Source organism: Hemitrygon akajei, chromosome 9, assembly GCF_048418815.1.
Source record: "Hemitrygon akajei chromosome 9, sHemAka1.3, whole genome shotgun sequence".
NCBI classification, from domain to species: domain Eukaryota; kingdom Metazoa; phylum Chordata; class Chondrichthyes; order Myliobatiformes; family Dasyatidae; genus Hemitrygon; species Hemitrygon akajei.
In genome coordinates this window covers 95609382-95629712 of record NC_133132.1, presented here as the reverse complement: position 1 = coordinate 95629712, position 20331 = coordinate 95609382, and the positions used below count along the sequence as shown (strand labels likewise).

Below are 20331 nucleotides of genomic sequence, written 5' to 3'. Positions count from 1 at the left end.
AACACACTACTACAGAATCTCTTGCCTATGCTGTCTACCATTGAGAACAAGGACAGCAGCAAGTTCCACTCCAAGTCATATTTTAACCGAACATGGAAATACTTTGCTCATCATTTATCTTTGCTGGATCTAACTTCTGTAAACTCCTCCCCACAGCTGAAGAAATATTCAGTGCTGACTTTGATTGGGCTTCTGGTGAAGGAGAATTGATTGGATTCAAAACAATTGGGTTGCCTTGTCCTAGCTTGTTTCCAATTTCTTCGATATTATTAGTGCTGCAAATATCCAGCTAAATAGCAAGCTTGTGTCCTGTAAATGAAGGAAATGATCTGGGAGTCAGGACTGGTATTACTATGGCTCCTCAGACCACAGACAAGGCTAGACTTTTTTTTAAAAAGGCTGAAATGGATGTGGAGTTGAGTGTTCCTGTCAAACCGAAGACTAGAGTAGCAAAGGTCTTACTGTTTCTGAATCACACTGGTCAAGGTATGCCTTTTATCATTTTGGTTATGATTGACAGCAGACTGATTTGATTAGCTGGATTGGATTTGCCCTCCCTTTTGAGACACATGATTTTTCACATTTTTTCCACCCAGTAATTTTCCACATGATTACTGTGCAATGTAGCAGCTTGACTTGGAGTTGGGAAACTCCTTTTCTATTAAATGTAAGTTTTAGATCTCAAAATGTTTCTCTTCCCCAATTTAAATTCTTCCTTCCTATTGTTGTTGATGTCGAATTTGTCTTGATTACTCTGAAATTGAGCTATTGATATCTCAGTCATTTTAGTCATCATTCCCTCCTGATTGTTTGATTTCAATTTTAGTCATTCACTTGTAATGTTAGTTTGGGTATATATGATAATGAGTAACAAATTAACACACAACTGCTTCATCAAGGTGTAACAAGCTTTGTATGGGTCAAGTGGGAATTGGTTTAAATAAAACATTCAAAGACATTCATATACAGGAAAAATTCTGCAGATGCTGAAAATCCAAGCAACACACACAAAATGCTGGAGGAACACAGCAGGCAAGGCAGCATCTATATAAAAGAGCGCAGTCAACGTTTCGAGCCAAAACCCTTCCGCACGAAATTTATTTTATAGTTTAAACCTTCGACTGAAGCAACTTGTCAACACTGCTTTATGGTGCCCTAGGATCTGGCACCTAATGGTTAATCACCAGTATTTGGGATGTTATCTTGTGGATAGTTGAGGAATCCAGAATAAGTCATTCAATCCCATGGTGTTGCAAAGATGCAGTGATGGGCACTGTGCTGGATGCAAGTTGAGGCAGCTGGCTGGATCAAGCATAATCAGATTTAATACTTTCCCACTACATAGGAATTCCCTGGGACTACCTGTAAGCTACCACAGTGTGCAATTGCCTGCTGTTATACTACATTCTTCCAGTCACTTCTTGTGTGTTTCTCTCTTCCATTTCCACACAGTGATCTCAGGTTTCATTTCAAGAAACTAAAACTCTAGCTGGCTACTCACTTTACCACAGAGTCTAGGGCTTTGGCTGCCTGGGCCCTAAGATTTGGAGTTTTACATATGTAGCACTCCAATGCTTCAAGTATCTTTTAGGTTTGTTAAGCTCAACTCATTGGGAAATTTTCTGGTCAAAAATACCTCCTGTGGGAGTTAAGAGTCATTTAAAACAGAAAGAGGACCTTGGGCCCACTGTGTTCATCCTAACCATCTGGTATCTATCAATACTAATCGCATTTATTAGCACTTGGTCCATACCCTTCCATGACTTGATGATTCAAGTGTTTGTCCCAATAATACTTAAATGTTGAATACTTGCTTCAATTACACTCTGTGGCAGTGCATTCCATGTTACAACCACCTTCCAGGTGAATAAAAATGCCCTCAAATTCCCTCCTAATAGTCATCTTAAACCCATGTCTTCTGTTTTGGACATCTGTGCTCAGGTTTATTTGATAGCATTCCTGTGAAACACACTGGAATGTTTTACAATATTAAGGCACTTTATAAATACAAAATTACATATTTCAACTATATGAAATTGAACAATTTACAATGCAAGTCAACTTCAAACAAAAATGTTATTTACATACTTTTTAAGTACAGTTTCATCCAGGAGGTCTATTTTGTTCTGTACCAAAACGGTAGGGATATCGCCGACTTCAGCCTCAACTTTTTCCTTCCAACTTGAGGTAGCCTCAAAAGACTCTCTGTCAGTGGTGGAAAATACCAGCACACATGCCTGAGCACCTGTGATCAATTATCAAAGCAACCAAATTAAAAATTGGACTGATCTCATGAGCATTATGAATATACATTGAGTACATATACATTTATGTATTACATATATATGCATTACTCAACGAGATATTTTATGGTCGTTTTGAATTCTGTCCCACTGCAATTATTCTACAATGTGGTCTTGACAATATTCTGTTGTAATATCAGAACATTCACCACTCTGGATCATAGATGAACATCTCCAACAACAGATATTTATTATATAGCATAATATGGCTCTTCTCAGGAGTTATCTTTTGATATTGAATCCAATAATCAAAGAGAGGAACAGAAGGGAAATTTGGTCAAGGAGGTAATGTTTGAGCTACATGTTAAAAGGGGAGATGCAAGTAGAGAAGGTGTGTAGGGAGCACATCCCAGAACATAGGGGTTTTTGAGGGCAAAGAAACATTATTAACCTTGAAGCCATTAAGTTTGACAATGACCAAGGTGAGAGCTGGAGAAGTGCAGAGTATTGCGTTTTGTAACTCAAAAATAGAAAAAGAAACACAGGGAGCGTGGAGAAAATAATCTACTTTGTTTTTACTTTCCGCAAAACATGCACATATACGTTGTGGTGTAATGAGATGTGGCATTTAAGTACTTCTTCCATACAACCTATAATTAATTATGTAAACAAAGCATGCTTAATCAAACAATACACTTACGTAGGACCAACAGAATCTGGGGCAGCTTCTTCCACCCAGGCCATCAGACTGCTGAATTCATGCTGACACAACTACAAACCCCAATTCCAGAAAAGTTGGGATATTTTCCAAAATGCAATAAAAACAAAAATCTGTAGATTTGTTAATTCACGTGAACCTTTATTTAACTGACAAAAGTACAAAGAAAAGATTTTCAATAGTTTTACTGACCAACTTAATTGTATTTTGTAAATATACACAAATTTAGAATTTGATGGCTGCAACATACTCAACAAAAGTTGGGACAGAGTTAAAATAAGATTGAAAAGTGCACAGAATATTCAAGTGACACCGGTTTGGAAGACTCCACATTAAGCAGGCTAATTGGTAACAGGTGAGGTATCATGACTGGGTATAAAAGTAGCGTCCATCAAAGGCTCAGTCTTTGCAAGCAAGGATGGGTCGTGGTTCACCCCTTTGTGCCAAAATTCGTGAGAGAATTGTTAGTCAGTTGAAAAGGAACATTTCCCAATGCAAGATTGCAGAGAATTTAGGTCTTTCAACATCTACAGTACCTAATATTGTGAAAAGATTCAGAGAATTCAGAGACATCTCAGTGCATAAAGGGCAAGGTCGGAAACCACTGTTGAACGCGCGTGATCTTCGAGCCCTCAGGCGGCACTGCCTAAGAAACCATCATGCTACTGTGACAATTATAGCCACCTGGGCTCGGAAGTACTTCGGAAAACCATTGTCACTTAACCCAGTCCGTCACTGCATCCAGAAATGCAACTTGAAACCGTATTACGCAAGGAGGAAGCCATACATCAACTCTATGCAGAAACGCCGATGAGTTCTCTGGACCCAAGCTCATCTTAGATGGACCGAAAGACTGTGGAACCATGTGCTGTGGTCAGAGGAGTCCACATTTCAGCTAGTTTTCAGAAAAAACGGGCGTCGAGTTCTCCATGCCAAAGATGAAAATGACCATCCTGATTGTTATCAGCGAAAGGTGCAAAAGCCAGCATCTGTGATGGTATGGGGGTGCATCAGTGCCCACGACATGGGTGAGTTGCATGTATGTGAGGTACCATTGACTCTGAGGTGTATATTAGGATTTTAGAGAAACATATGTTGCCATCAAGGCGACATCTCTTCCCAGGATGTCCATGCTTATTTCAGCAGGACAATGCCAGACCACATTCTGCAAGGGCTACAACAGCGTGGCTTTGTAGACACAGAGTGCGTGTGCTTGACTGGCCTGCTGCCAGTCCAGATCTATCTCCTATTGAAAATGTATGGCGCATCATGAAGAGGAGAATCAGACAACGGAGACCACGGACTGTTGAGCAGCTGAAGACTTATATCAAGCAAGAATGGACAAAATTTCCAATTGCAAATCTACTACAATTAATATCCTCAGTTCCAAAATGATTAAAAAGTGTTATTAAAAGCAAAGGTGATGTAACACAATGGTAAACATGCCCCCGTCCCAACTTTTGTTGAGTGTGTTGCAGCCATCAAATTCTAAATTTGTGTATATTTACAAAATACAATAAGTTGGTCAGTAAAACTATTGAAAATCTTTTCTTTGTACTTTTGTCAGTTAAATAAAGGTTCACGTGAATTAACAAATCTACAGATTTTTGTTTATTTTTGCATTTTGGAAAATATCCCAACTTGTCTGGAAATGGGGTTTGTATATTTCTATGTTATATGACTATACTGTTGTATATAATATTTATTATAAATTACTACAATTGCATATTTAGATGGAGATTTAACGTACAAATTTTTACCAATGTATATGAAGGATGTAAGTTATAAAGTCAATTCAATTCAAAATTACTGAAATATTAAATGCACAACACAACACTCCTCCCTGCTTAGCAAAACATCCAATTCAACATAGAATGCATCTCAACTCATATATCTATAACATATTGTGTGTGTGGACAAACTTCTCTGCCAATTCATTTGTAGCTGGGTGGTACATGCAGATGTAATACATCTTATTCCATTAATTTTCAGGAATGACTGCAACTGTTCCGCAAAAAAACTGTGGTCCATTATCACTAAGTGTTCTGGAAATTCATAAAGAGGTTTCTCAATACTCTCAATCTCTACATAAGGCAACCTCCATTAAAGGCAAGTTCATCCTGGCAACGGTAAAAATGAGAGAACTGGAATTTCTGCTGCACATTCCAGCCACTGTGAGATGCCATGTAGACCTGAGGCAGTATGGGATATCTTCTGATTTCCTTTTGGATCATCTCAGCAGTGACAGGGAGACTTTTGTTGCAATCTGCAGCATGCCAAATGCCTCTTAACAGACTAGAAAAATTACATCAACGATCTTCAGATTTCATATTCGACATTTAAATGTGGAGCTGTTAAAAGTGAACCCTTAAAGCGTGGTGCCTTGAAGAGTCAACACCAAGTCTGAAAATGCCAAAGGAGAGGTGAGATTCAAATCACGCTGAAGTGCAGAGGGATGAGGCCTCCTTTGCCTACTATCTTGTTAGCGAATGTACCGTCACTTGAAAATAAGATTGACGATCTGAGGGCAAGACTGCTCTATCAGAGGCAGATGAGGCAGATCAGGCAGATCTCAATTGTTTGTTGCATTGAGACTTGGTTAACAGCAAACACGCCAGACGCAGCTATTCAACCAGAAGCTTTTACAATTTTCAGAATGGATCGAACTTCAAATTTTGATAAAGAAAGAGGTGGCGGCGAATGCTTTTTAGTCAATTCTCGTTGGTGAATGCATGTTGGGGTTATGTCAACTTCCTGTTCCCCTAACTTAGAACAACTAACAATTAAATATAAACCACACTGTTTTCTTTGAGAGTTCTCATCTGTGATCATAACTGCCAGTGGCCAATTATAAGCAAGCACTTGCGAAACTGCACAATGATGTCTGTAAACAAGAAACGACACATCCTAACACATTTCAAATTATAGTCGGCAGCTTTAACCAGGCCTGTTTGAAGAAAACCAGCCCAATTATCAGCAGCACATAATGAGTTGCACCAGGGGTCCCAATACAATAGACCACTGCTACTCTACAATAAGGAAAGCCTATTGTTTCTTCCTGAGACTGCATTTTGGTTAAGTTGGATCATTTGGCTGTACTCCTGCTACCTGCATACAGAGTTTAAAGAGCAAGGCTCCAAAGATCAAGACAAGTAAGAGGTGGTCACGGGAGGCTGAGGAACAGTTACAGGATTGCTTTGAATCAGTGGACTGCGCCAAGCTCAAGAACTTACCTGAGGACCTGAATGATTACACCAGGTTTATTACATACTTTATTAAAACAGCTGTGGATGAGTGTGTCGCCACAAAACTATTTAGGGTTTTCCCCAATCAGAAGCCCTGGATGAACAATGAAATCTGGAACCTGCTGAGAGCCAGATCAGAGACATTCAAGTCTGGAGGTCAAGAATACTACAAGAGATGTAGGTATGACCTTTGGAAAGCATCTTGGGCGAAGTGGAAATTCCGGACTAGAGTGAAATCAACAAGGGGTGCTCGACAGCTATGGCAGAGTTTGAATGCCATGACCTCCTACAAAGCTACATCCTGCGACATAGTTAAAGCAGAGCTTCACTTCCAGATGAGCTCAAAGCCTCCTATGCTCATTTTGACCACCAGAACAGGAAGGAACCATCGCACATCCAAAAGTCTCCTGATGATCCTTTGGTCTCAGTACAGGTGGCCCCCATTTTTCGAACGTTCGCTTTACGACAGCTCACTGTTACGAAAGATCTACAATAGTACCTGTTTTTGCTAACTAAAGAGGATTTTCGCTTTTACGAGAAAAACACGCCTGCTTTATACGTGTGTTTACCCTGAGAAAGACTACCATTACTGTGAAGCCTTGTGCAGGCAGTTGTGTGCGCATGCATGTATGTGCTGATGTGTGTACGTGTGCATGTGCATACGTGCCAATTTTTTTTTCCAAATCGATTTTGGCTCTCCGTCTTCCCGATTTTGATAAGTGAAACTACACCGTACATACAATATTTCTACTTTATATAGTTGTGTTTTTATCATATCATTCCTGCTTTTACTATATGTTTGAGTTATTTTAGGTTTTATGTGCTGTTTGGTAGGTTATTTTTTGGGTCTGGGAATGCTCAAAAATTTTTCCCATATAAATTAAGGGAAATTGCTGTTTCGCTTTATGGCATTTCTGCTTACAAACAGTTTCATAGGAACACTCAACCTTCGGATAGCGGGGGGTGGGGGGGGGGGGGGGGGGGAGGGAGGACAGAACCTGTATCTGAAGATGACATGCAGGCTACCTTCAAAAGAATGAATCCAAGGAAAGCAGCTGATCCGAATGGAGTACCCAGTCAAGTACTAAAGACCTGTGCCAACCAACTGGCTGATGTATTTGTGGATATTTTCAACCTCTCACTGTGGCAGTGTGTGGCACCCACCTTCTTCAAACAGGCTTCAATTGTACTGGTGCCCAAGAAGAGTGCGGTAACCTGTCTAAGTGACTATCGCCAAGTGGCACTTATATCCACAGTGATGAAGTGTTTTGAGATGCTGGTGTTGAAATACATCAGCTCTTGCCTGAATGGTGACTTGGATCCACTCCAATTCACCTACCGCACCAACAAGTCTACAGCAGATGCTATCTCATTGGCTCTTCACACAACCCTGGACCATCTGGACAGCTAAGATGCATATATCAGGATGCTCTTTACCAATCACAGCTCAGCATTTAACACTATCATCCCATAAGACCATAAGATATAGGAGGAGAAAGGCCATTCGGCCTATCGAGTCTGCTCCGCCATTCAATCATGGGCTGATCCATTTCTTCCAGTCATCCCCACTCCCCTGCCTTCTCCCCATACCCTTTGATGCCTTGGCTAATCAAGATCTATCTATCTCTGCCTTAAATACACCCAATGACTTGGCCATCACAGCCAATCGTGGCAACTAATTCCACAGATTTACCACCCTCTGACTAAAGTAATTTCTCTGTATCTCAGTTCCAAAAGGATGTCCTTCAATCCTGAAGTCATGCCCTCTTGTCCTGGAATCCCCTATCATGGGAAACAACTTTGCCATATCTAATCTGTTCAGGCCTTTTAACATTAGGAATGTTTCTATGAGATTCCCCCCCTCATTCTCCTGAACTCCAGGGAATACAGCCCAAGAGCTGCCAGGCTTTCCTCATACAGTAACCCTTACATTCCTGGAATCATTCTTGTGAATCTTCTTTGAACCCTTTCCAATGTCACTGAACTCTCAAAACTAATCAGTAAACTCCAAGACCTGGGCCTTAATACTGCCTTGTGCATTTGAATCCTGCATTTCCTCACTTGTAGACCCCAGTCAGTTCAAATTGGCAAAAACATCTACTCCAGTCTCCATCAGCTCAGGAGCACCGCAGGGATATATACTTAGTCCCCTGTTCTACTCACTTTACACCTAATACTGTGCGGCTGAGTACAGTTCCAACATCATATACAAATTTGCTGATGTCACAACTGTTGTGGGCTGAACCAAAGGGGGTGAACTTGGCTGAGTGGTGTAACAACAACTTCTTACTCAATGTCATTAAGACCAAGGAACTGACTGTTAACTTCATGAGTCAGTAATCCTTGGAGGATCAGAGATTGAGAGGGTCAGTAACTTTAAATTTCTGGGTGTCACCATCTCAGATGACCTGTTCTGGACTCATATACAAATATTATTGTGAAGAAAGCACAAAAGTGCCTGTACTTCCTCAGGAGTCTGCTGAAGGGTCTCGGCCAGAAACGTTGACTGTACTTTTTTCCATAGATGCTCCCATGCCTGCTGAGTTTCTCCAGCATTTTGTGTGTGTTGCTAGCATTTCCATGATTTGTCATCCTCTTGAATTTGTAATTGTATTCTCTAAGAAATAGAGCCATCTCTGCATTTGTGCTGCTGCTGTTAGTGGAACACCTTTCTGTGGATTGAAAATGGACACTAGCGGTTGATGGTCAGTAATGAGGGTAAACTCACTAACATTTTACACCCCAAACCATACTCAAGGCCTGTCAATCTGTGCGTAATTTTTCTCTGCAGCAGTAAGGGAACATGATACAAAGGCTATGAGGCGTTCACTTCCATCACTCTTAACATGTGACATTACTGCAACCATTCTTTAAGATGGAGCATCCCAGGCAAACTTCACTGGACAATGTGGACCATAATGTGAATATAAAGTCTGACATCACCATTTCCTTCACCTTTTTGAAAGCCATCTCATACTGCTTTGGCCATTGCTATTTCTTCCCTATCTATAGTAATGAAGTTCAAGGGCTGGAGCACAGTAGCCTGGTTTGGCAGGAACCTGTTATAGTAATTGACAAATCCTAAAAAGGACTGGAACTATGACACATCTTTTCACCTTGGGGCATCTACCACTGCTTGGATTTTCTCAGCAACTTGGATAATCCTTGTGCATCTACGGTGTGACTATGGTAAGTGATACTTGGTTTAAAGAATTCACACTTGTTGTGTCATGCTCCAAGCCCATAAATGTCTAATCTTTTTAACATTGTCTTGAGATTTTGGAGATGTTCTTTTTTGTCCCCACCAGTAAAAAGGATGTCATCCAGGTGATACTGAGTGCCTGGGTAGCCTTGCAGCACCTGGTCCATAGCTTTCAACCAGAGTGCAGATGCTACTCCAAAAATAAGCCTATTATAGCAATAAAGCCCTTTGTGAGTGTTTATGGTGAGAAACACTTCGGACTCTTCTTCCATCTCCATCTGTAAGTAGGCCTCAGCTAAGTCCATTTTGCCAAAGTGTTTTCCTCCTGAAAGGTTTGCAAAGGCATCCTCTGTCCTGGGCAGAGGGTATTGATCTACTTTCAGTACTGGGTTGATGGTGACCTTAAAAAACACCAAAAATCCTGAAAGACCAATTCTTCTTGGCTATTGGGACCATTGGCATTGGGCTCCACTCAACCCTGGAAAGAATTCCTTCAGCCTCCATGCATTTTAGCTGTCTAGGTACTTCATTATGGATGGTATAAGGAACCGGGATAGGCTTTGCAAAACTTAGGTGTGGCATTTTCAGTTAACACTATTTTTACCCTTAAAACATCAGAGTTTTCCAATACCATCCTTGAACACTGCTGTGGCATCATCCAGTACCTTTCTTAATTTGCTTTCGGTTGACTCTATTACAGGGGATGTAGCATGCAAATTGTGGATAGATCTCTAATCAGGTTATAGTTGTCTTAGCCAATCATGTCCACAAAATGCTTTCCACCCAAAGCACACAGCAAAACCAGCACTCATTTCTCATCAGCTATTCCATTGGCTTTAAAATACTGTTCTATTCACTCAGTATACAACATCCAGTTATTTGTTGTGAAATCGAAGCATCTATCTTTCTGACATAGCTACATTTCTACTTCTTTTTATATTTATGATTATTATCACCCGATACTCTGTTTATGAACCTGTGAATTTGTCCAGTATCTTCAATTTTTAAAAAAACTCAATTATTTCTGTAACTTGCCAAAGAAGCATGTGCTGCCCTTTTTCTGAAAAAATTGGCCATTTCTCCCTTTTTGAAAAATAAACATACTGCACTTTTTATTTTAAACTTGAACATCTCATTATGCTTCAACATGTAGTCATCTCAAGGTTCATTTTAAAACTTACTTGTCACCACTTATATTTTGTCACTCTAAAACTAAAAGAAAAACATGGGGAACCCAGGGATAAACGTATACTTCATTTTTACTTTAAGCAAGGCAGGCACATATGATGTCATGACGTATGGCATTCATGTACTTCTTACATGTAACCCACAATGAATTATGTAAACAAAGAACGCTAAATCAAACCATTTGCATACAAAATTTCTCACTCAATATTATTGAAATATTAAATGCACAACAGTGTTTGCTGGGTTACCATACAAAGAGACATGAGAAAGAAATAACATGATTGGTGGTGCATAAATGATTGATATTATGCCAGTCAAAACATCAGATTGACCCGTGTGCTCAGGTTCCATCTACCCATTATCCCCTCATCTAATTTCACCTGCCAGGTATGAGCCGTCTCACCCCATCTCTCCCACTGTTTCTATCTGCCCATCATCCTCACCCCATATTATTTCACCTAATTCTTATCAGCCCCTTTCCCACCCTCCTCCATCCTGCTACAGGTACACTGACAATTTTTCCTAAACACAAGAGATTTGGCAGATACTGGAATTCCAGAATAACACAAAAAAATGCTGGAGGAACTCAGCAGGTCAGACAGCATCCCTGACATATTGAGTTCCTCCAACATTTTGTGAGATAATATATTCTGTTCCCACTTAGTCCTAATGCAGAGTATTCACACCTAATTTCACTTCCACAGATGCTGAATGATTCTTCGTGTTTTGTTATTGTACAAATTGGAAATTCTGCTTCAGTCAGAGAGAAAATATTGGTGATTATAAAACAACATTTTATAATCTGATGAATCGCAATGACATTGGATTTCTTAACAAAAACAGAGGAAATTTTATCTTGTCCAGTACTAGATTTCAATCTGATGCTTTAGATCAAAGGAAGGGGTTCAAGTGAGGTGAGGGAGAGCTGAATGTTGTCAATGTGGAAACAAGCAGAATATGTCCATGTGAAAACTAACAGAATATTCTCAGACAATACAATTTGGCAGCATGTTGGATGGGGAAGTGGACATAGGGTGGCAATGATAGTTCATTGAGATCAGGTAAAGCAACAACTATAGAAAGATGGGATTCCATTGGTCATTTAGAAGCTACTGATAGATTGAAAAGAGTGGAATCAGTGCTGTCCCACACAGCTGGCCAAAAGTGGAACAACAGAGAAGAGGCAAAATAATTATTTGGAAAATACAGGGGTTAGCCTTCCTGCTAGCATTTAGGTTGACATGTGTGACTTTATGAGCAGCTTCTGCATCACAACTGGATAACAATCCAACTGAAGAAATTTAAACAAATTTTGCAAAATGTGGCCACAAGTTTGGAAGAATGTAGTCCTGGGGCAGAAATGTAAGGCAGGATGGTTTGCAGTCATGGATGTTTCAAGAGTTGGTTTTTAGAGAGACTGACTTATGACAGTAAAATTGGAAAAATGTTGCACTTTCTGAAGAAATTGAACTATTAATATAATAGCTAATGTGATAACAATGCAGAGAAGTTGGGTGGTGAACCAGTGTTGAGAGAGCAGGAGGATGTTCCCTTTGACAAGCCAAGCTGATAAGCATAAAAATTAATGGTTCAAGATTTTTTAATGTTTAAGATATTAATGTTATTTCTAGTACAGATGTGTAAAGAAGAATGAAATAATTGTTACTCCAGATTAACAAAATTAAAATTAAAGAAAAATAGGGGAATGGTGCCAGGGATGGGTGGAACCTTTGTACTTTGGTGTGATGCATTGCTGGAAGGAAGGGAAGATGCAAGTAAAGCCAAACAGCTGGTCTCAATTTTTGTGATGAAGAAATCCAAGAATTCCTGCACTTGTTGGGAGGGAGTAATAACAATGATAGCAGAAAGAGGGAAGGAGGACTTAAGATAATGATTCGCAGCAGAGGAAATAAGTTGTGGGTTATCTTTGTATTCCATTATAATCTTCGAACAGGGCTGGATTGCACTTTATGTGATCCAGTCACATCTGACAGTAAATAGCTAAAACAGCTATCTAGCATATCTGCTCAAGTCTGTGTCTCTTGGACTTAAGACAGTGTAGATTAAAACACCATCAATGAAGATGTTATGGTGTGAGAGAGAAAAAACTTGATTTAATAGAGACTAAATCAAAGATGGAAATGAAGGGTTTGTCACTCATTACTATAGGTGATTTTCACTGCACTAAACACAGAAACACCAATACGTGTTTTTTAAAAAAAATAGGTCTTGCTCTTCCACGATTTTCTAGCGTTACAGTATTCTGGTGCACAATTTACAACCGTATCTTAATGATAACATTGGACAGCACTTAATAAGGATCAGGAAAAATACCTCACTCTGCTGGTACATGAATTCAAGAGTGGGGGCAAGACAGAGGGACAGACACACACTGACAGCGTGAGTGGTGGAGGGGGAGGAAGTTAGAAGGAATGAGAGAGAAAAAGAGAATTTAAGCACAACTTAGTTGAAATATTGAAAGTTGTAGTCTTTAGAGGTCAAAGTTAAACTTTAAACAGCTATTTTCTTTCTTAAAAACAGCTTTGGTTCACACCATTGAAATTAAGTATTTTGTCATGCAGATGGATCAACCCTCAAGCTCATCTATACACAAGAGATTCTGCGGATGCTGGAAATCCAGTACAACACACACAGTGCTGGAGGAACTCAGCAAGTCAGGCAACAACTATAGAAATGTATAAACAGTCAACTTTTTGAGCTGAGAACCTTCATCAGGACAGCTCATTTATTTCCATATATACTGCCTTACCTACCGAGTTCCTCAAGCATTTGTGTGTATTGCTCTCAAGCCCATATGCTGTATTAACAGGATATATTGCTGCCATCTACGACAATATTCTCTGGTCATCTTTAACTAGGTATTAAGAAAAGTTCTCAAATGAAAGTTTAGATGCAGTCAAGAATTTTCACAAAATATTCATGATTTCGCTGGATTCTATAAACAGGATTGAATATAATTTAAATAATATAGCAATCAAGAACTGTAACTGATATTGGTTTACAATTCCCATTAAAAGTGACTAAACTCACCTCTATAGTAAGCTTTTGTGATGGCATCAAATTCCTCTTGACCTGCTGTATCCCATAACATTAATCTGACATCCTCATCATTAACTCTGAAAGAGAAACGCACAACTTCAGATCTAACCATGCCTTCAAAACCTGAAATTAGATGCTAACTGTAGTCCACGTGAAAACTTAGCATTTAATGGAGTCTTTATTTTATTTAACTATGCTTAATTACAGATAGTGCTGCAAGATCTCAAGAACAGCTGTTTGCCACCAATAAGAATATCATATACGCAAGACTGCTATTTCGTGATTGTCTTCTTTGGCCCGCTTCTGTTTGTTGGCCCAATCCATTTTAATTGTGTTACCTTCCTAAAAGAAGCAGTGCAACAGGTAGACAAGGTGGTGAAATAGGTATTTAGCATGCTGGCACAAGGTGAAATAGGCATTTGGCATGCTGGCTTTCATCAGTCAAGACACGGACTGAAGGATCTGAGACATGTTGTTGCAGTTGCACAAGTCATTGGTGAGGTTGGTTTGTATAGTTGTAGTTATCCTGTACTAGGAAAGATGTGCTTAAACTGGAAAGAATGACAGACAGACATACTTTATTGATCCTGAGGAAAATTGGGTTTCGTTACAGCCGCACCAACCAAGAATAGAGAAGAAATATAGCAATATAAAACCATAAATAATAAGTTAATCATGCCAAGTGGAAATAAGTCCAGGACTAGCCTATTTGCTCAGGGTGTCTGACACTCCGAGGGAGGAGTTGTAAAGTTTGATGGCCACAGGTAGAAATGACTTCCTATGACGCTCAGTGTTACATCTTGGTGGAATGAGTCTCCGGCTGAATGTACTCCTGTGCCGAACCAGTACATTATGGAGTGGATGGGAGTCATTGTCCAAGATGGCATGCAACTTGGACAGCATCCTCTTTTCAGCCACCACTGTCAGAGAGTCCAGTTCCACCCCCACAACATCACTGGCCTTACAAATGAGTTTGTTGATTCTGTTGGTGTCTGCTACCCTCAGCCTGCTGCCCCAGCACACAACAGCAAACATGATAGCACTGGCCACCACAGCCTCGTAGAACATCCTCAGCATTGTCCGGCAGATGTTAAAGGACCTCAGTCTCCTCAGGAAAAAGAGACGGCTCTGATCCTTCTTGTAGACAGCCTCAGTGTTCTTTGACCAGTCCAGTTTATTGTCCATTAGTATCCCCAGGTATTTGTAATCCTCCGCTATGTCCACACTGACCCCTTGGATGGAAACAGGGCTCACCGGTGCCTCAGCCCTCCTCAGGTCCACCACCAGCTCCTTCGTCTTTTTCACATTAAGCTGCAGATGACTCTGCTCGCACTATGTGACAAAGTTTCCCACTGTAGCCCTGTACTCAGCCTCATCTCCCTTGCTGATGCATCCAACTATGGCAGAGTCATCAGAAAACTTCTGAAGATGGCAAGACTCTGTGTTGTAGTTGAAGTCCGAGGTGTAGATGGTGAAGAGAAAGGGAGACAGGACAGTCCCCTGTGGAGCCCCAGTGCTGCTGACCACTCTGTCTGACACACAGTGTTGCAAGCGCATGTACTGTGGTCTGCCAGTCAGGTAATCAATAATCCATGACACCAGGGAAGCATCCACCTGCATCACTGTCAGCTTCTCACCCAGCAGAGTAGGGCAGATGGTGTTGAACACACTGGAGAAGTCAAAAAACATGACCTTCACAGTGCTTGCAGAAAAGATTTGAGGTTGTTGCTAAGACTAGGAGGTCTGAATTCTTGGGAGAGGTCGGCCAGGCTCAGTCTTTATTTCTTGGAACACAGGGTGATCAAGTAGAAATGTTTAAAATTATGAGAGGCATAAGGTGGATGGTGACAATATTTTCCCCAGGGTTAGGGAATCCAAAACTTGGAAGGAAATAGATTTATGGTAAGTGGGGAAAGATTTAAAAGTGACAACACAGAGGGTAGTGAATACATGGAATAAACTGCCATAGGAAGTGGTTCAGTCAGGTACAATGGTATTATTTAAGAAGCACTTGGATAGGTACATGGAGGGGTAGGATTTTGATAGATATGGGCCAAACACAGGACATTCTGACTAGCAAACACGAGGAAATCTGCAGATGCTGGAAATTCAAGCAACACACACAAAATGCTGGTGGAACACAGCAGACCAGGGAGCATCTATAGGAAGAAGTACAGCCGACGTTTTGGCTCGAGACACTTCGTCAGGACTAACTGAAAGAAAAGATAGTAAGATATTTGAAAGTAGGTGGGGAGGGGGAAATCTGAAGTGATAGGAGAAGACAGGAGGGGAAGGGGTGAAGCTAAGAGCTGGAAAAGTGATTGGCAAAAGGGATACACAGCTGGAGAAGGGAAAGGATCATGGGACGGGAGGCCTAAGGAGAAAGAAAGGGGGAGGGGAGCAGCAGAGGGGGATGGAGAACAGACAAAGAGTGATTGTGAGAGGGGCAGAGAGAGAAAACAAGGAGCGGGGAGTAAATAAATAAATAAGGGATGGGGTAAGAAGGGGAGGAGGGGCATTAACAGAAGTTAGAGAAATCAATGTTCATGCCATCAGGTTGGAGGCTACCCAGACGGAATATAAGGTGTTGTTCCTCCAACCCGAGTGTGGCTTCATCTTGACAGTAGAGGAGGCCATGGATAGACATATCAGAATGGGAATGGGACATGGAATTAAAATGTGTGGCCACTGGGAGATCCTGCTTTCTCTGGCAGACAGAATGTAGTTGTTCAGCGAAACAGTCTCCCAGTCTGCATCAGATCTCACCAATATACAAAAGGCCGCACTGGGAGCACCAGATGCAGTATACCACACCAGTGAAGTGCCGCCTCACCTGTAAGGACTGTCTGGGGCCCTGAATGGTGGTGAGGGAGGAAGTGTAAGGGCAGGTGTAGCACTTGTTCCGCTTACAAGGATAAGTGCCAGGACTTCCGGTAACATGGCGATTGCTTAGCTGCTCCGAACTTTTGTTCCGTTACTGTCGCTACCTTTGCACTAAATGTCTCCATTTTATAAAGCTTAGATAGGAATTTTTTCAGTATCTCTTACTTGCCTGTGAATATATCTAACCTACAATGTCTAGCAAGAGCTCTAAATCCGGGAGAAAAGAAACTACGACTTCGTCGGGTGTGACGATGAAGGCGCTTGAAAATCTCCGAGACGAAATCTTAAAGCAAATTAAAACCGCTTTCAAACAGTTAGAAGACAAACTGGATTGGATCAACGATAAAGTGGACAAACATGCTGAACACTTATCTCGCATCGATTCGACTTCTGAAGCTTTAGAAAGTCGGGTTCGATACTTGGAGACTCTCTGTTCCAGCTTAGAGGAAAAATCTAACAAACTTCTTTCCAAAATGGTGGATCTCGAAAATCGTAGCAGACGCTGTAACATCAGAATTCTGGGATTACCAGAGGCGACTGAAAAGGGATCAACCGTGAAGTTTTTCGCCAAGTTTCTCTGTGAGATATTCGGGAAGGATCTGCTTCCAAACTTGCCCGAGCTCAAACGGGCACACAGAGTTAATGTCCCCCCCGGAATTCTGGGCACCCGTCCGCGACCAGTAATCTTGTGTTTCTATCAATACCAGGTAAAACACAGTCTGATTGTGGAGGCACGTCGCAGAGGCTCTTTTTCTTTCCAGGATACAACCATTCGCTTTGTGGAAGATTTTGCACCCCAGACTTTAAAGATGCGCGCTGAGTATAAAGGCGTAATGAAAGTGCTTTTTGATCGTGGTTTCAAACCTTCCTTTCGTAATCTTGCTGACCTAAGAATCAAGTTTAATACCGGGGAATTCAAGTGGTTCAAATCAGCGAGGGAAGCCGAAGCGTTTGTGGCAAGTCTTCCGGCTATCCAGTCATCTTCAGAATCTGATCAGACTTCCTAAAATGGTGGATAAGTACTCCTCGTAGTAAAATTACTTTCTCTGGACTCGGAATTCACTTGAATCACTCAGACATTATTCACTGAAACTCTAAAGGCTGTTGACAATCTCTCCCGGGATTTGGTGTGTGAGTAATCTATTTTCACCTCTGTATAACTTTACCTACAGAGTTCTACAACTAAATCTAACTTGTTTTGGAGGTTTGAAGTCTTTAGTGAAGGCCTCCCTGTTTGTCGGTTCACAGTTCAACTGCTGATTTATTTTTCCTCTGTTTTAAATACTTATTTATTTTATCTTTTTCTTTTCTTCACCCCCTTTTTTTTCCATTCTCTGAATGTTTTTTTCTCCCTTCTCGGTAAACGGTTGATAAATACTCGTCTTGAATTTACAATTTTCCCCTTCCTCTTTTTTTTCTTTTTCCTTCTTACCTTTTTTTTTCCCCCTTTCTCTTACTTTATCCTTCTATAATATTTCGCCGGGAGATTAGTTTTGGTTTTCTTCCGATTTTCTCTGTATTAAGTTGTATATCTTGGCAGAAGGTGTTCTAATCTGTAGTTATGTTTCCTAGTGCATAAACTAGTTACTGTTTGTTATAGCATTTATATGGAACTGCTGTCAATGACACAGATCTGGAAATTGTATTTGGGTTAATTTCTTTGGTAGAGCTAGCTACTTGTTTTGGTAGCCGTCTAGTTTTGGGTTGTGTGGGTGGGGTGGGTTTTCCAGTTCCAACATTTCTTTATTGTTTAGGACATGTTTATATTTTGACCTTACGAATCTATGTTTACATCTCTGCTCCCAGACTGCTATTGTACTGCTTGACTTTTTATATGCCTGCTGCCTTTTATGCATTAGTAATTGATAATGGCTAATGCACTTAAATTTGTGAGCTGGAATGTAAAGGGACTGAACCACCCTGTTAAAAGGAGGAAGGTATTCTCACATATTAAACAACTCAAAGCTGACATTGCTTTCCTCCAAGAAACTCATATTCGTTCATTATTCAGTTCTCAATTCGGATTTAAAGTTCCATAAGATCTGGGGGCCTTTTATCGAGTACTTTCATAACCTTCCTCTTGACTAGAGTTTTTTTTTTCTTTTCGGTCCCTTGCTTTCAGCTCCCTTTCTTTTCTGGTAGTAGGCATTATTATCCTCTGTTGCTAAGTGTATTCACAGTCTGGGAGTTTGATTGTCCGGACTTATACTCCCTATATTGTGTGGTGGTTGGTCTGGAACTGTTGTTTTTTTTTCTTGTGTTGTGGGGTTTGGGGAGGACACTAAGCTCACTTGTCTTTAATTTAGGTGCTTTTTTGTTAAATTCTCTTCCTCTGTAGCATATTGATATTGTATGCTTAACCTTGCTCTGTATTAATGCTCCTCATTGGGATTTGGGGTTTTTAATTTTGTAAAATGTTTTGACAAACTAATAAAAAAAATTTTTAAAAAAAGGATAAGTGCCAGGAGGGAGATCAGTGGGAAGGGATGGGGGAGACGAATGGACAAGGGAGTCGTGCAGGGAGCGATCCCTGCGGAAAGCAGAAAGAGGGGGAGAGGGAAAGATGTGCTTGGTAGTGGGATCCCGTTGGAGGTGGTGGAAGTTATGGAAAGTTATATGTCGGACCCGAAGGCTGGTAGGGTGGTAGGTGAGGACAAGGAGAACTCTATCCCGAGTGGGGTGGCGGGCAGATGGGGTGAGAGCAGATGTGCGTGAAATTCAGATTAGTTTTGGTGTGGCCCAGAGTCATTAAACATTGCTCATACATTAACCCTTTCATTCTGGGATCATTCTCATGAATCTCCTTAGGACACTCTCCTAATCTTGCACATCCTTTATTAGAGAAGGGTTCTAATATTGCTCACAATACTCCAAGTGCGGTTTGACCAATGCCTTATAAATCCTTCCACTGTCACAACTGTAGTCCATCCAGAAAGATCCTCCATCGCACACTGACTTGCTGAAACAGAAGTTGCACCAATACCATTACATCAACATTTTACTACTGGCCTGCTTGGTTGAGTCAGAGCTATCAGTCAGAAGACTGTATAAGCATCTCATCTATGTAGAAATGGTTCTAAAGCAACATTAGAATTTTTCTTGAAGAGATTTTCTTGAAATTTTCTTGAAGAGACAATGACATTGCATGAGAGTCTTCTAGATGCCCAAGGCAGCAAAGTTCCAAAAGACAAACCTAAAAAATAATTGAGGAATGATCTTGCAGTTCATGAATTGTTAAGTTTTCTATGAGTAACAACTTAAAGCTAATTTTGATTCATAACCATTGGCACCTGTAATTGTTTTATTTTGGTTCTGTGTAAACTTGGATAGAATTAGTGTCTTTGTGACATGGACAGGTTAAGAGCTGTAAAGCAGTTAAAAAGGCACAAAATGGGCACATGGTTCAAGTAAGGGAAAGGTTACGAAATTAAAAAAGGAGAAAAGCTACAATACAGATTAATAGTTACAGTGATAATAAAGTGTCAGTGGAAACACCAATTAACAAAATCAATTCAAGGAAAAATAGAAAAATTAAAGGTGATGTATCTCAAATGTACATAATTAACTCAAAATATGTAAAAAGATGAACTAAAGGCATAAGACAAATGTATCACACATGACCCCTGCACTGAAGATTCATTAGACTGACTTCTAGGATGAGTGGATTGTTTCTGAGAAGATGATCATTTGTAACGACTCACCAGAATTCAGAAGAACGAGAAACAGTATCACAGAGAGGTTGGCAAGGTTGTTTGTTTCTCAGCAGCAATGGAGTGGGGTATTGGGATATGG

The 20331-nt window shown here is 40.5% G+C and overlaps 1 protein-coding gene across 3 annotated transcripts in view; it reads right to left on the bottom strand.

The window, feature by feature from the left end:
- The window catches only part of rab23 (RAB23, member RAS oncogene family), a 57472-nt gene that overhangs the window by 25095 nt on the left and 12046 nt on the right, over positions 1-20331 (bottom strand). For all 3 annotated transcript variants that reach the window (XM_073056527.1, XM_073056530.1, XM_073056528.1), the window contains exons 3-4: positions 13648-13733; positions 2089-2245 (exon numbers count right to left, since the gene is read on the bottom strand). In XM_073056527.1, coding sequence (XP_072912628.1) covers positions 2089-2245; positions 13648-13733 — 243 coding nt within the window. The remainder of the gene's footprint in view (positions 1-2088; positions 2246-13647; positions 13734-20331) is intronic.